The sequence below is a fragment of the Moschus berezovskii genome, chromosome 20 (assembly GCF_049115385.1).
Source record: "Moschus berezovskii isolate FMDL1 chromosome 20, NW_MosBer_1.0, whole genome shotgun sequence".
Taxonomy (NCBI): Eukaryota; Metazoa; Chordata; class Mammalia; order Artiodactyla; family Moschidae; genus Moschus; species Moschus berezovskii.
The window spans coordinates 48,867,247-48,879,556 of NC_142479.1; the positions used below are offsets into that span (position 1 = coordinate 48,867,247).

Genomic DNA, 12,310 nt, shown 5'->3' on the forward strand with positions numbered 1-12,310 from the left:
GAATTGATCCTTTTGAACTGTGATATTGGAGAAGACTCTTAAGAGTCCCTTGGACAGGAAGGAGATCAAACCAATCAATCCTAAAGGAGATCAGTCCTGAATATTCATTGGAAGGACTGATGCTGAAGCTGAAGCTCCAATACTTTGACCACCTGATGTGAAGAACTGACTCACTGGAAAAGACCCTGATGCTGGGAAAGATTGAAGGCAGGAGGAGAAGGGGATGACAGAGGATGAGATGGTTGGATGGCATCACCGACTTGATGGACATGAGTTTGAGCAAGCTCTGGGAGTTGGTGATGGATAGGGAAGCATAGTGTGCTGCAGTCATGGAGTCTCAGAGTCAGACAGGACTGAGCAACTGTACTAAACTGATCTCTTAGGGCAAGACATGGCGGGGAACGCCAAGGAAGAGGTGCAGTAACAGGAAAGGGAGACTAGTGGGAGAATACTAAGTTCTGGGGATAGGCCTCTCCTACAGGGGAGGAAAGAAACCAGGCAGTTCCCCCTCTCCATTTCCAAGATGCCAAGGCCCCCTCAGGGCTTCTAGTCAGGAAGCCAAAAGCACTAGGCCCTACACACTGCCCCATTGTGCACCTGCCTCCTGGGGGAACACAGCCAAAGGTAAGGTGGTGTTGCAACAAAGATCAGTTGCTGGGGGTGGCAGTGGAGGAGGCCTGGTCTCTTCTCTGGGCAGCTCATGGTATCACTGGCTTTTCCAGCAAGTGGGGTGGGGAGTTACAGGAAATGGCCTGGGGCATCAGATAAGCTGAAGGAAGAGGCCGAGTAGATGGAAGGAGGGAACAGGTGGAGCTTCCCCCACCTGCTAAGAGGAGCCAGAGAGAGGACCAATCCTGCTTGAGGCAGTCTTTGGGCTGAGAGGCGTCCCCTAGGGTCTCAAGATGCTGCTCTGTGTCACCTTGCTTCTCCTCCTGGGGCTGTCTGCATGCACTGTGGCAGGTGACAAGGAACTGGCAGTTGATGCTGAAGCAGGCTCCTGGTTGACTGTGACCCTGGAGGTAGGTACCTTTGGGGAGAGCAGGGTATGATAGCAACAGAGCAGGTTATACATTGCACGGTAGGGTGTCTGCCTGCCCTCCCTGGACACGTTCAAGGCTGTCGCCCCTGGCCTGATAGACCCCCAAAGAGATGCAAGCATATTTTGTTCTTGTTCAGTCGCTCAGTCCTGTCCGACTCTTTACGACCCCATGGACTGCAGCATGTCAGGCTTCCCTGTCCTTCACCATCTCCCAGAGCTTGCTCAAACTCATGTCCATCAAGTCGGTGATGCAATCCAACCATCTCATCCTCTGTCGTTCCCTTCTCCTCCTGCCTTCAATCTTTCCCAGCATCAGGGTCTTTTCCAGTGAGTCAGTTCTTTGCATCAGGTGGTCAAAGTATTGGAGCTTCAGCTTCAGCATCAGTCCTTCCAATGAATATTCAGGACTGATTTCCTTTAGGATTGACTGATTTGGTCTTCTTGCTGTCCAAGGGACTCTTAAGAGTCTTCCCCAACACCACAGTTCAAAAGAATCAATTCTTTGGCGCTCATCCTTCTTTTATAGTCCAACTCTCACACCCGTTCATGACTACTGGAAAAACCATAGCTTTGACTAGACAGACCTTTGTCAGCAAAATAATGTCTCTCCTTTTTAATATGCTGAGTTTGTCATAGCTTTTCTTCCAAGGAGCAAGTGTCTTTTAATTTCATGGCTGCGGTCACCATCTGCAGTGATTTTGGAGCCCAAGAAAATAAAGTCTGTCACTGTTTCCATTGTTTTCCTATCTATTTGCATGAAGTGATGGGACCCGATGCCATGATCTTTGTTTTTTGTTTGTTGAGTTTTAAGCCAGCTTTTTCATTCTCCTCTTTCACCTTCATCAAGAGGCTCTTCAGTGCCTCTTCGCTTTCTGCCATAAGGGTGGTGTTATCCGCATATCTGAGGTTATTGATATTTCTCCCTGCAATCTTGATTCCAGCTTATGCTTCATCCAGTCCGGCATTTCCCATGATGTACTCTGCATATAAGTTAAGTAAGCAGGGTGACAATATGCAGCCTTGACATATTCCTTTCCCAATCTGGAATCAGTCCATTGTTCCATGTCCAGTTCTAACTGTTGCTTCTTGACCTGCATACAGGTTTCTCAGGAGGCAGATAAGGTGGTCTGGTAGTCCCATCTCTTTAAGAATTTTCCAGTTTATTGTGATCCACACAGTCAAAGGCTTTAGCGTAGTCAGTAAAGCAGAAGTAGATGCTTTTCTGGAATTCTCTTGCTTTTTCTATGATCCAAAGGATGTTGGCAATTTGATCTCTGGTTCCTCTGCCTTTTTTAAATCCAGCTTAAACATCTGGAAGTTCTTGGTTCACGTACTGTTGAAGCCTAACTTGGAGAATTTTGAGCATTACTTTGCTAGCATGTGAAATGAGTGTAATTGTGTGGTAATTTGAACATTCTTTGGAATTGCCTTTCTTGGGATTGGAACGAAAACTTTTTCCAGTCCTGTGGCGACTGCTGAGTTTTCCAAATTTTCTGGCATATTGAGTGCAGCACTTTCACAGCACCATCTTTTAGGATTTGAAATAGCTCAACTGGAATTCCATCACCTCCACTAGCTTTGTTCATAGTGATGCTTCCTAGGACCCAATTGACTTCACATTGCAGGATGTCTGGCTCTAAGTGAGTGATCACACCATCTTGGTTACCGGGTCATTAAGATTTCTTTTGTATAGTTCTTCTGTTTATTCTTACCACCTCTTCCTAATATCTCCTTCTTCTGTTCAGTTCAGTTCAGTCGCTCAGTCATGTCCGACTCTCTGCGACCCCATGAATCACAGCACTCCAGGCCTCCCTGTCCATCACCAACTCCCGGAGTTCACTCAAACTCATGTCCACAGAGTCGGTGATGCCATCCAGCCATCTCATTCTCTGTCGTCCCCTTCTCCTCCCACCCCCAACCTTTCCCAGCATCAGAGTCTTTTCCATTCAACTCATCGCATGAGATGGCCAAAGTATTGGAGTTTCAGCTTTAGCATCAGTCCTTCCAATGAACACCCAGGATCGATCTCCTTTAGAATGGACTGGTTGGATCTCCTTGCAGTACAAGGGACTCTCAAGATTTCTGTCCTTTATTTTGCCCATCTTTGTGTGAAATGTTCCCTTGGTATCTCTAATTTTCTGGAAGAGATGTCTAGTCTTTCCCCTTCTATTGTTTTCCTCTATTTGCACTGCTCACTTAAGAAGGCTTTCTTATCTCTCCTTGCTATTCTCTGGTCTCTGTATTCAGATGGATATAACTTTCTTTTCTCCTTTGCCTTTTGCTTCTCTTCTTTTCTCAGCTATTTGTAAGGCCTCCTCAGACGATTTTGCCTTTTGCATTTCTTTTTCTTGGGGATGGTTTTGATCACCACCTCCTATACAATGTGAACCTCTGTCCATAGTTCTTCAGGCACACTATCAGATCTAATCCCTTGAACCTATTTGGCACTTCCCCTGTATAATTGTAAGGGATTTGATTTATCTCCTACCTGAATGGCCTAGTGGTATATGGAATTAGCAGTGTGTGTGTGTGAACAGTATGTGTGTTCATGCTTCATTTAACAAACTTATTTAACATATACATGTTCCTGACACTGTCCTAAATGCCTCATAAATAGTAACCCATTTAATCCTCACATCCACCTTGCGGGACAGGCACCATTTCTATCCCCATATCACAGATAGGGAAACTGAAGCATAGAAAGGTCAAGCAGCTCGTCCAATATTACACAGCATCAAAGCACAACTGTACACCTTGCCCAATGTCTTATTCTGTGTATCTGTGCCTCGGAGGACATTGTCCAGCACATCCTTTCAAGGGGGTCAACTTGGAGTGGGATCACTCACGTGTAGAAACTTATTCCCTGACAAGTAATGGTTTGATTGCCAGCCTCTCCTACTAAGTGGACCTGAGTGCTGTCACTGAGAAGAAATCTCACAAATAGAGACACGGCATCTGTGCCCCACTCCATCTGGTCAGAGACAGAGATCCTGACCTCAGAGGTTCCCATCAGACAGGGGAACGAGGCCAGTGGACTAGAGACACACAGGCAAAGTGCTCAGGGAAAGCCTCCAGGAGGGCAGACGGGACAGGGCTGGGCCTGCTCCCCCTAGTCCGGGGACGGTGAGGACACTGGGGCTGCAGGACGAGCCATCAAGTAACAGCCATGCCTGGCGGCTTTCCTTCTGGTGGGCTTCCTTCCTGGTTTGTCTGAACTTGGAAGTGTGTGCCGTTGAGGAGACAGCAGGCTGAGGAGATGAAGGTTCAAGTCTCAGCTTCGCCATTGACTCTGTGTGACCTGGGGACATCAGTTTCCCCACTTGTAAAATGGGAGAGGGGGGAAAGATGACTCCCAAGGTTTTTTTTCCAGCTCTGACATGGAGTCTGTGCCAAACATCAGGGGACATGGCCCAGGCGCTGGGAAGCTGTGTAATAGGGACCACCCTACACAGTTACATGGGAAACATCACCGATTTCAACCAGCGACTCGTGGGGCTTTCCACGCTGCAGCTGTGTCTGATGCTTCTTCCTGGCTCACTCTCGTTTACAATCCCTCTGCTTCCCAAGACACAGAATTGTGACATAGACACCCCCTCATCTGAAAGAGGAATGATGCCTCTGTTAGGGATGGTCTGATGTTCTCCCTTGCTCTCAGGTCTCCCGGCCTGCAGTTAGCCCTGGAGCTGGGGATTTGAGTTAAAGGGGTAAGAAAGCCTTCTGGTCAGGGCAAGAGTCCTTCTTGAGTAAAAGACACCTCCTAAAGGGCCCCAGAAACCTGATGGGTGGGAGGAAAAAAAAACACATTCTGTCCAGCTTGCATTTGAAGACTGCCTTTTACCGAGGCAAAGTGCTTTTCATAAGCTTTTCAGAAACGGGTCCAAATCTCCAAAGACACTTTTCCGGTTCCTGGCCAGGCTAGATGACTCCAGCCTGAGACAGCTGCCCCAGCCATTGATGTCCTGGAGAAGAGACAGACTGGAAGTGACTGAATTAGTCCAAGGCTTAGAAAACAATCCACTCCTGATCCCAAAAGTTGGGATAAGCTGGGAGAGTCGAGGGGGTTTCCATTGCACCCCAGCCAGGTCCCTGCTTGTCCCTGAAGCTTCAGTGCTGCCCCTGGGGAAACTGGGAATGGAAGAGCCCGTGGCCCAACCCCAGCTGCCAGCCTCCAGGCAGGCAGCTTGTGTTTAGTCTAGGGCTCTGGTCACCTGTCTCACTCTTCCCTATTCCCAGACTATCAGAGAAAGGGCCTTTCATTCACCATCCTGCATCCCATACATGCTGAGCTCCTGTGTGTACCAGGCACTATGCCAGGTATTGGGGATACAAAGACATGGAGATGGTCTAATGACTGTCACTTCCCCCACTGGCAAGCATCTCTCAGTCTCAGCAGAGTCAAGCAGGCCCTTCATCAGAGGCTCCAGTAAAAGCCAGGGAAGGAGGCCTTTGGCCAAGGTCACAAAGGTTAATGGAGAAATGAGAACTTAAATCTATAGTCCTTGGTCCAGAACTTTTACCCCACCAGCTCAAGGATGAAAATGTCTTTGCCTGAGGGAGCAGCCTCTGCCCCAGGCCACATGCCATGAGAGGCCCAGGTTAAATCCAGGACAATGAGGGGAGTGCCAGAGGAAGAGGGAAGAGCAGGAGTCTAGAGTCAGACTGAGTTTGGATTCTGACTCTACCACTTCCTGTATGACCTCGGACAAGGCACCTCATCTCCACAAACCTGTGTCCCCACCTGTAAATGGATATTTCACATGGTGGTTGTGAAGCGTAAATGAGATTATGCCTGGAGTGTCTGAGCCTTTGAGTTAGATGACCCGGGTTCGAGTCTGGCTTCGTCTCACATCCTGACTGGTAATCACTCTGAACCTTAGTTTCCATCTGTAAAATGGAGACCCAAATAGTACTTTCTTTATGTGGTTTTGGTAAGGATTGAGTTAATATATGAAAGTGCTTAGGAACACTTTAACATTAGCTATTTATTACTGCTGTTATTATTTACAGTATTGCATAAAATGTGAGGAGATCAATGCCAGCACAGAGCATGGGTAACTGAGATTGTTATTGTTCAGACTGTCTTGTCAGTCTCCCCTCAACTCTAAGGAACTCTCTGCTTCTTCAGGAAGATGTCATCCCCAGCATCCTGCTTCAGCTACGGGACGTGAAGAAGGGGAAAGCGAGCCAGTTCTTTGGGCTAATGGGGAAGCAGGCAGGAGGTAAGTGACAGATGTGGGTGGATGCCCAGGGAGGAAGGCTTCTGGGTGGGTTCTGTTACCCCAAACAGAGGCCCTAACTTAAAGTCCAGGACTCAGCATCCTTTACTTCAGTCCAGTAGTGGTCACTCATGCCATGGAATGGGATACAGTGTCCATATCAATTGTTATCCAAATCAGGACATTTCAGAGTGTTAATTATGCCAGGCAACAGGTACAAACCACTCCAGCATCTGGGGAGTGCAGTGACCCTAAGAGTGGGGACAAATATTTTGCACCCTGCTGGTGCCCTTCCTTCCATACTGTGGAGGTCTATGGAGAGAGGTGGTAGAACTTGAGATCTGCCTCTGATGTGAGTAAAGCTGAAGACTAAGCTTTCTATGAGATTCTGTTTGGTTCAAGTAGAATTATTAAAATGAATCTATGTTCCCTGAGGGCACTCTCCACATGAAATCTGTATCCTGGGAGGACAAAGATAAAAATAGTCTGAACAGAGAGCGGTTTTCTTATTGACAACTAAATTTTTTAAAGTGGTTTTGGTAAGGATACGAAAGAACTGGCACTTACATACACTTTAATACACTGTACATTTGGAGGACATGTTGGCAATATCCATCAAAGTTGGCAACATCCATCAAAGTTGGCAACACATGCATACCTTCTGACTGATAGGTTCGCTTTAGGAAATCCATCAAATAGAAATGCTGTTGCTACATAAGCCCTGAGGTATTTGTGCCAAGTAGCAAGAATGTGAAAATAACCTAAAAGCTATCAATGGTGGGGGGATAATCAAAATACATTAGACACATCCATGGCCTTTTTTTGGGCTGTGCTGAGTCTTGGTTGTGGCACTTGGACTTCGCTAGTTGTAGCATGGGCCTGGTTAGTTACCCTGTACCATGTGGGATCTTAGTTCCCCAACCAGCGATCGACCCTGAGTCCCCTGGATTGGAAGGTGAATTCTTAACCACTGGACCACCAGGGAAGTCTGGCACATCCATAGCCTTTGTGGCCATTGAAATGGATGAGGCAGATCTGTGGATAGATAGAGAAAGATTTCCAAGATATTGGCTAAGCGGAAGCAGCAAGTTATATGACAGCTGGAGAAGACTCTTGAGAGTCCCTTGGACTGCAAGGAGATCCAACCAGTCCATTCTAAAGGAGATCAATCCTGGGTGTTCATTGGAAGGACTGATGCTAAAGCTGAAACTCCAATACTTTGGCCACCTCATGTGACGAGTTGACTCACTGGAAAAGACTCTGATGCTGGGAAGGATTAGGGGCAGGAGGAGAAGGGGACGACAAAGAATGAGATGGCTGGATGGCATCACCGACTCTGTGGACATGAGTTTGAGTGAACTCCAGGAGTTGGTGATGGACAGGGAGGCCTGGCGTGCTGTGATTCATGGGGTCGCAAAGAGTCGGACATGACAGCGACTGAACTGAAGATAGGGGCCTACATGTTTAAAGAAGTCACTGCATACTTACACACACACACACATATGAAAACATAGGGAGAGTTCCAGAAGGATAAATATCAAACTGTCACCAGTGTTTTACATCTAGGATAGGAAGTGAAGGTGAGGGAGAGCAAAAGTTAAGGGGGACTTTTACTACACTAACCTCTACCTTACCATTTCATAGTAAGCATTTATTCAGAAACTGCTTTTATAATTTTAAAAAATACATTTAAAAATAGAGAAAATCTTCCTGCTACATGCACCATAAAATAAAATAGAGAAAATTAACTTGTGACCAAACTTTGGCCTCAGCTTCTTCTACAAAATGAGTTTTGGCCTGGGCCATTTCAGAGGTCTCTTTCAAATCCAGAAACTCAGGAAGCAGGAGGTGGGGGTTTATGGGAAATATTTACTGAACACTGTGCTCACTTGTGATTAAATCTCCTAATATCCCCTTTACCACCAGCAGGGAAACTAAGGTTCACATAGGCTAAATACTTTCCCAAGGAGGCCTGACTAGCACCAGGTAGACTCCACAGTGTGCACACTTCCCACTACCCTGCCTCCTACCCAGAGTGTACCAGGACAACAGGGGGTGACCAGAGTCCCCAAAGACCCACCAAAGGCATGGATCCCAAAGAACTATGAGCCGTTTCATCTCACTGGGCCCCCAGGGAAGAAGTGCAACCCTCATTTCTTCTCTTTCCCCAGGAATACCTCCCATCCAGTCAGAGGGAACAGGTAAGTGTTGTTCACACTTTCCCCCCACATGCTCCCTGGGGAAGACTGAGTTGTCAGGGAGGTGGGGGGGATGCTCTGGCCAGGGTGCACAGGCTGGCATTGTTGAGGGTGGGGCCAGAGTGGTTCGGCTGTATGCTAGGCTTCCTGGTTGTTTCCTTAAGAGAGGTGGTCTGTGCATGCCTAGGGAGCAGCTGCAAGAGATGGCAGTGAATCCAGTTCTGCCAAAGGTTCAAAATTACTGTGGGTCTAAAGCCTAGAGTTGAAGAAACTCACCAATCCAGAAGGACCTTAAAACTGAAAACCCTAACCCTGTCTAAAATCCTTCAGTGAAAAGGGAAAATCGAAATCAAAACAAACCAGCCTTTACCCAGTACCCTTCAGTGATCCCAGGAGCAAGCCACACACATCCTCCCGGCCACCCTCACTGAGGGGACTCTTAGCTCTACCTCTCCTTCTCTGCCCACCTGCCCTACCCAGAGCCTGTCTTCATGGCCTGGGCATGGCGCCCTCCTTGGCACACTGCCCTGCACTGTTCTGCTGGGTCACATGGCTGGTGTCCCGAGTAACAGCCACCCCACGGGCAGGTAGAAGTCTACCATCTTCTCTGTCCCCGCAGTTTCATTAGAGGCACTCATGAGGTATTTGTGGAAGGGCGGGCAGAAGGAAGGGAAAATGGGAGAAAGAGGAAGGAATCAGTGAGTGAATGAACCTCAGTTCCTAGAGAAGTTACTCTATTCCTGAGTCCCCAGTTCTGGCCCTGTCTTTCTTGGTTCCCAAGGCAGTCTTCCTCTGCTTCACTTTCTCCTTTTCTTCTGTCTCCTCTCTTCATCACCAGGGTATCAGCAAGAATCAGTGGTCCAGGGCCTCCTGGGTAAGGGAGGAGCAACTACAGAAGGTGGGTGATAGCTTCTCCGCCAGCACACACAGGCACATTTTGCTCCCCACTCTCAGGGCCAGCTGAAGCCACAGAGAATGGTGTGTGGTTCTCCAGACCCTGGAACATTCCCCTTATTCCCTCACTAATTGTTGAAGTCTTAAGGTATTTTCTGTCTTCAATGACCTAAATAAAGGCAATATCACCCTGGGAGGGGCTATCAGGTGACACCTTCTGGCCTGGGCCACAACCACAAAAGCGTTCAAAGGGATGCTCAATAAACAAGAAGGTAAGTGAATCAGTAGATAAGTGACTCAGGCTGGGGAAAGATCCAGAGCTCAAGCTAGCAAGCTCGAGAGGAAGGGCAGGGGGTGACATACCTGAGCAAAGACACCAAGCTCGTCTGCTTCCTTAATCCTGACCTCTCCCCCAAGAGCTGCAGACCTGTGGGCCCCTCTCTAGCTTCCGATAGAACACCTGCTCCTTCCAACAGAGGCTCTTGGGAATCAAGGTGGAAAAGTTCTCTATACTCCCCCAAGAGTTTTTCCTAAGTGTTTGAGCCATTTCATTCGAAGGGCCATGGAAGTTGCCCCAGTGCCAACATGGAAATGCACATCCCCCCATGCAAAGTGTTGGCAAGAACCTTAGAAATCATTTTCCAGGGATGGCAACAATCTGCCCAAAGTCACACGGTGAACTGTTAACAGAGCCAGGACTAAACACTGTCTCCTGCTCCCTAGTCCGGGCACTTCATGGAGCCCTCAGAGGGCCATGGGAATTTTAAGTGCTGGATTACCACTCCCTTTCTTCAGAGAGGATTAGTGAGGGTTGGCTCATCCACTCTCTAGAGGCATTTATGATTGAAAAACGGAAGCTCTGCCAGATTAACCTGGAATTTGATTGCCCTAAATAACTATAGAGAAATCTGATTTGGGCAAATGGAGGGCCTTGAGTGGATGACCAAGGAAGGCCTCCAAGGGTGGCCTAACCACTGCACTAACCACTGCTTATGTGCAGCACTCTTCCCAGGCAAAGAGGATGAGAACCATGGGTGAGTGTGAGCCCCCACCCCACGCCTCCCAGAGGACGAAACCCTTTTCTCCTTACCTGGACGTGGCAGCCAACCAGCCGACCAGGCCAGCCCTCTTCTCCATGTCTTCTGTGCTCATCATGTGTCCCTCCCACCACACTGAACTCCTCCCAGGACTCTCGGTCTCAAGCAGCAGTCATGCACAAATGCACCACTGTCACCACTGTAAGCTAGCTAATGACCCCACACACTCTTGGACCTCACCGCATAGCAGGATGAGTCCCACCGAGACCTTCCTACCCCGTTTCTCTAAATCCTGTGCCCGTAACACAGCAAGGGTTCAATAAACCAATGAAGAGCGAATGATTTCTTCTCTGGTGCAGGGCAGCAGACAGGGATGGCCAGGGCTCAACACCTTGCCCAAGGGCCCGGCATGTCAGCAGCCAGGAGACCTCTTTGAGAGTTGTAAAGGAAATGCTAACCCACCTGGACCCACCTGAAATGGGAAAACAGGCTTGGCACACAGGTAGCCCTTGCCTACCCACCATCATAACCTCAAGGACCCAAATCCATGTGTCTTTGGACTTGGAGAATTGGGGCCCAGGTCCTTTATCAATTCTCGTGTATGACGTGGCCCCTCAACTGACTGCCCTGCTTTGGGGTCAGAGGCAGCCAGTCATTCAAAGAGCTCTAGAGTAAGGAAAGCGGCTGTACCTCAGGGAGGTGACGGGGGATCACTGTCCTGGCCCAGATGTGGTCCTGGGAGATGGCTCACTGTGTCAACTCAACGTGAAGAAGCAGAAGAGAAAACTGAAGATTTTATTCCCATGTTCGAAGTTGGAGACATTCAAGCTTTGGCTGAAGCCACTGACCATTCAGTAAGTTCCCTCTTTGGGCTGGCACTTTGCTGGGCCCTCAGGCGGGACTGGGAGCAGGGAGGGGGACTGGAATTTGTCCTTGAAGAACTACCGACCACAGAGGGCAGAGGTGATGTACTCACTCAAGGCAGCCGTTGCTCTCCAACAACCCTTTTCACACCCACCACGTCCCCTCAAGCTGGTGTCTGCACATGCCATTCTCCTCCTGTGCTGGTGAATTCTTACTCAGAGGTTCCAACCCGGCAACTACTCATTCACTCCCTCCACTGAGTTCCCGCAACACTTTGCACATTCTTCCACTACAGAACTCATATCTGATAAAAAATTAACAGTTTATCTCAATAACAGGGTTTGTCAAGTACACAAACCGCTTCTTAATTGTCTTTACCCCCATACCAACAATAGAGCTCAGAAGTCCTTGGAGAGGGTTTTCACGAAGGACTCACATAGAATGCATGGTCCTCAAATGCTCAGCTCTTGATCTCCAGCCCCAGGACTAATTGCTCTCGTTGGCTCAGTTGGCACAGACGGCACTGCCACACACCCTGCTGTGGGCTAGAAACCTGGGAGTGACTCCCAGCCCTCACTGCCCCATCTAAACACCTCCCCCCAAGTTGGTGGTTCTTCCAAACATACCTAAATTCATCTTCTTGTTGCTCTCATTACACATTCACAGGAGGTACTATCTTCCCTTGCCTAAGGGGCACCAGCATCCGTGCTTCCCACCTTACTGCTCTCCATCCAGAGCAGGACCTTTTAATATGGTGGACCCGTCCATCCCCTACTGGCCACAGTTCAGTTTCCTAGGTCAACTTGACATTCTTGTTGGGGCCTTCAAAGCCCTGTGCTCCCTGATCCTTCCTCCCACCCCATCAGCCATTACCAGACATTCTCTCAGACCTTTAGGCACACCAGAGGCTCACCAGCTTTTGTGATCTGTGCTCCGGCTCTCCCTCTGGGAACACTGCCCACGCCCCCCCTCCCCACTCACTTGGCTAACCCAATCATCTGTCAGGTCCCAGGATAAAGCAAGCTCCCTCTCAATCAGGGCTTCCGGGATAACCAAGCTCAG

General features: G+C 48.6%; 1 protein-coding gene across 1 annotated transcript; it reads left to right on the forward strand.

The window, feature by feature from the left end:
• The first annotated feature begins 902 nt into the window (after positions 1-902).
• Positions 903-10,385, forward strand: TAC4 (tachykinin precursor 4). The gene is made up of 5 exons (XM_088828986.1): positions 903-1,019; positions 6,165-6,258; positions 8,427-8,456; positions 9,292-9,351; positions 10,348-10,385. The coding sequence occupies exons 1-5, from the start codon at positions 903-905 to the stop codon at positions 10,383-10,385; spliced, it is 339 nt and encodes a 112-aa protein (XP_088685112.1).
• The last annotated feature ends 1,925 nt before the right edge of the window (positions 10,386-12,310 follow it).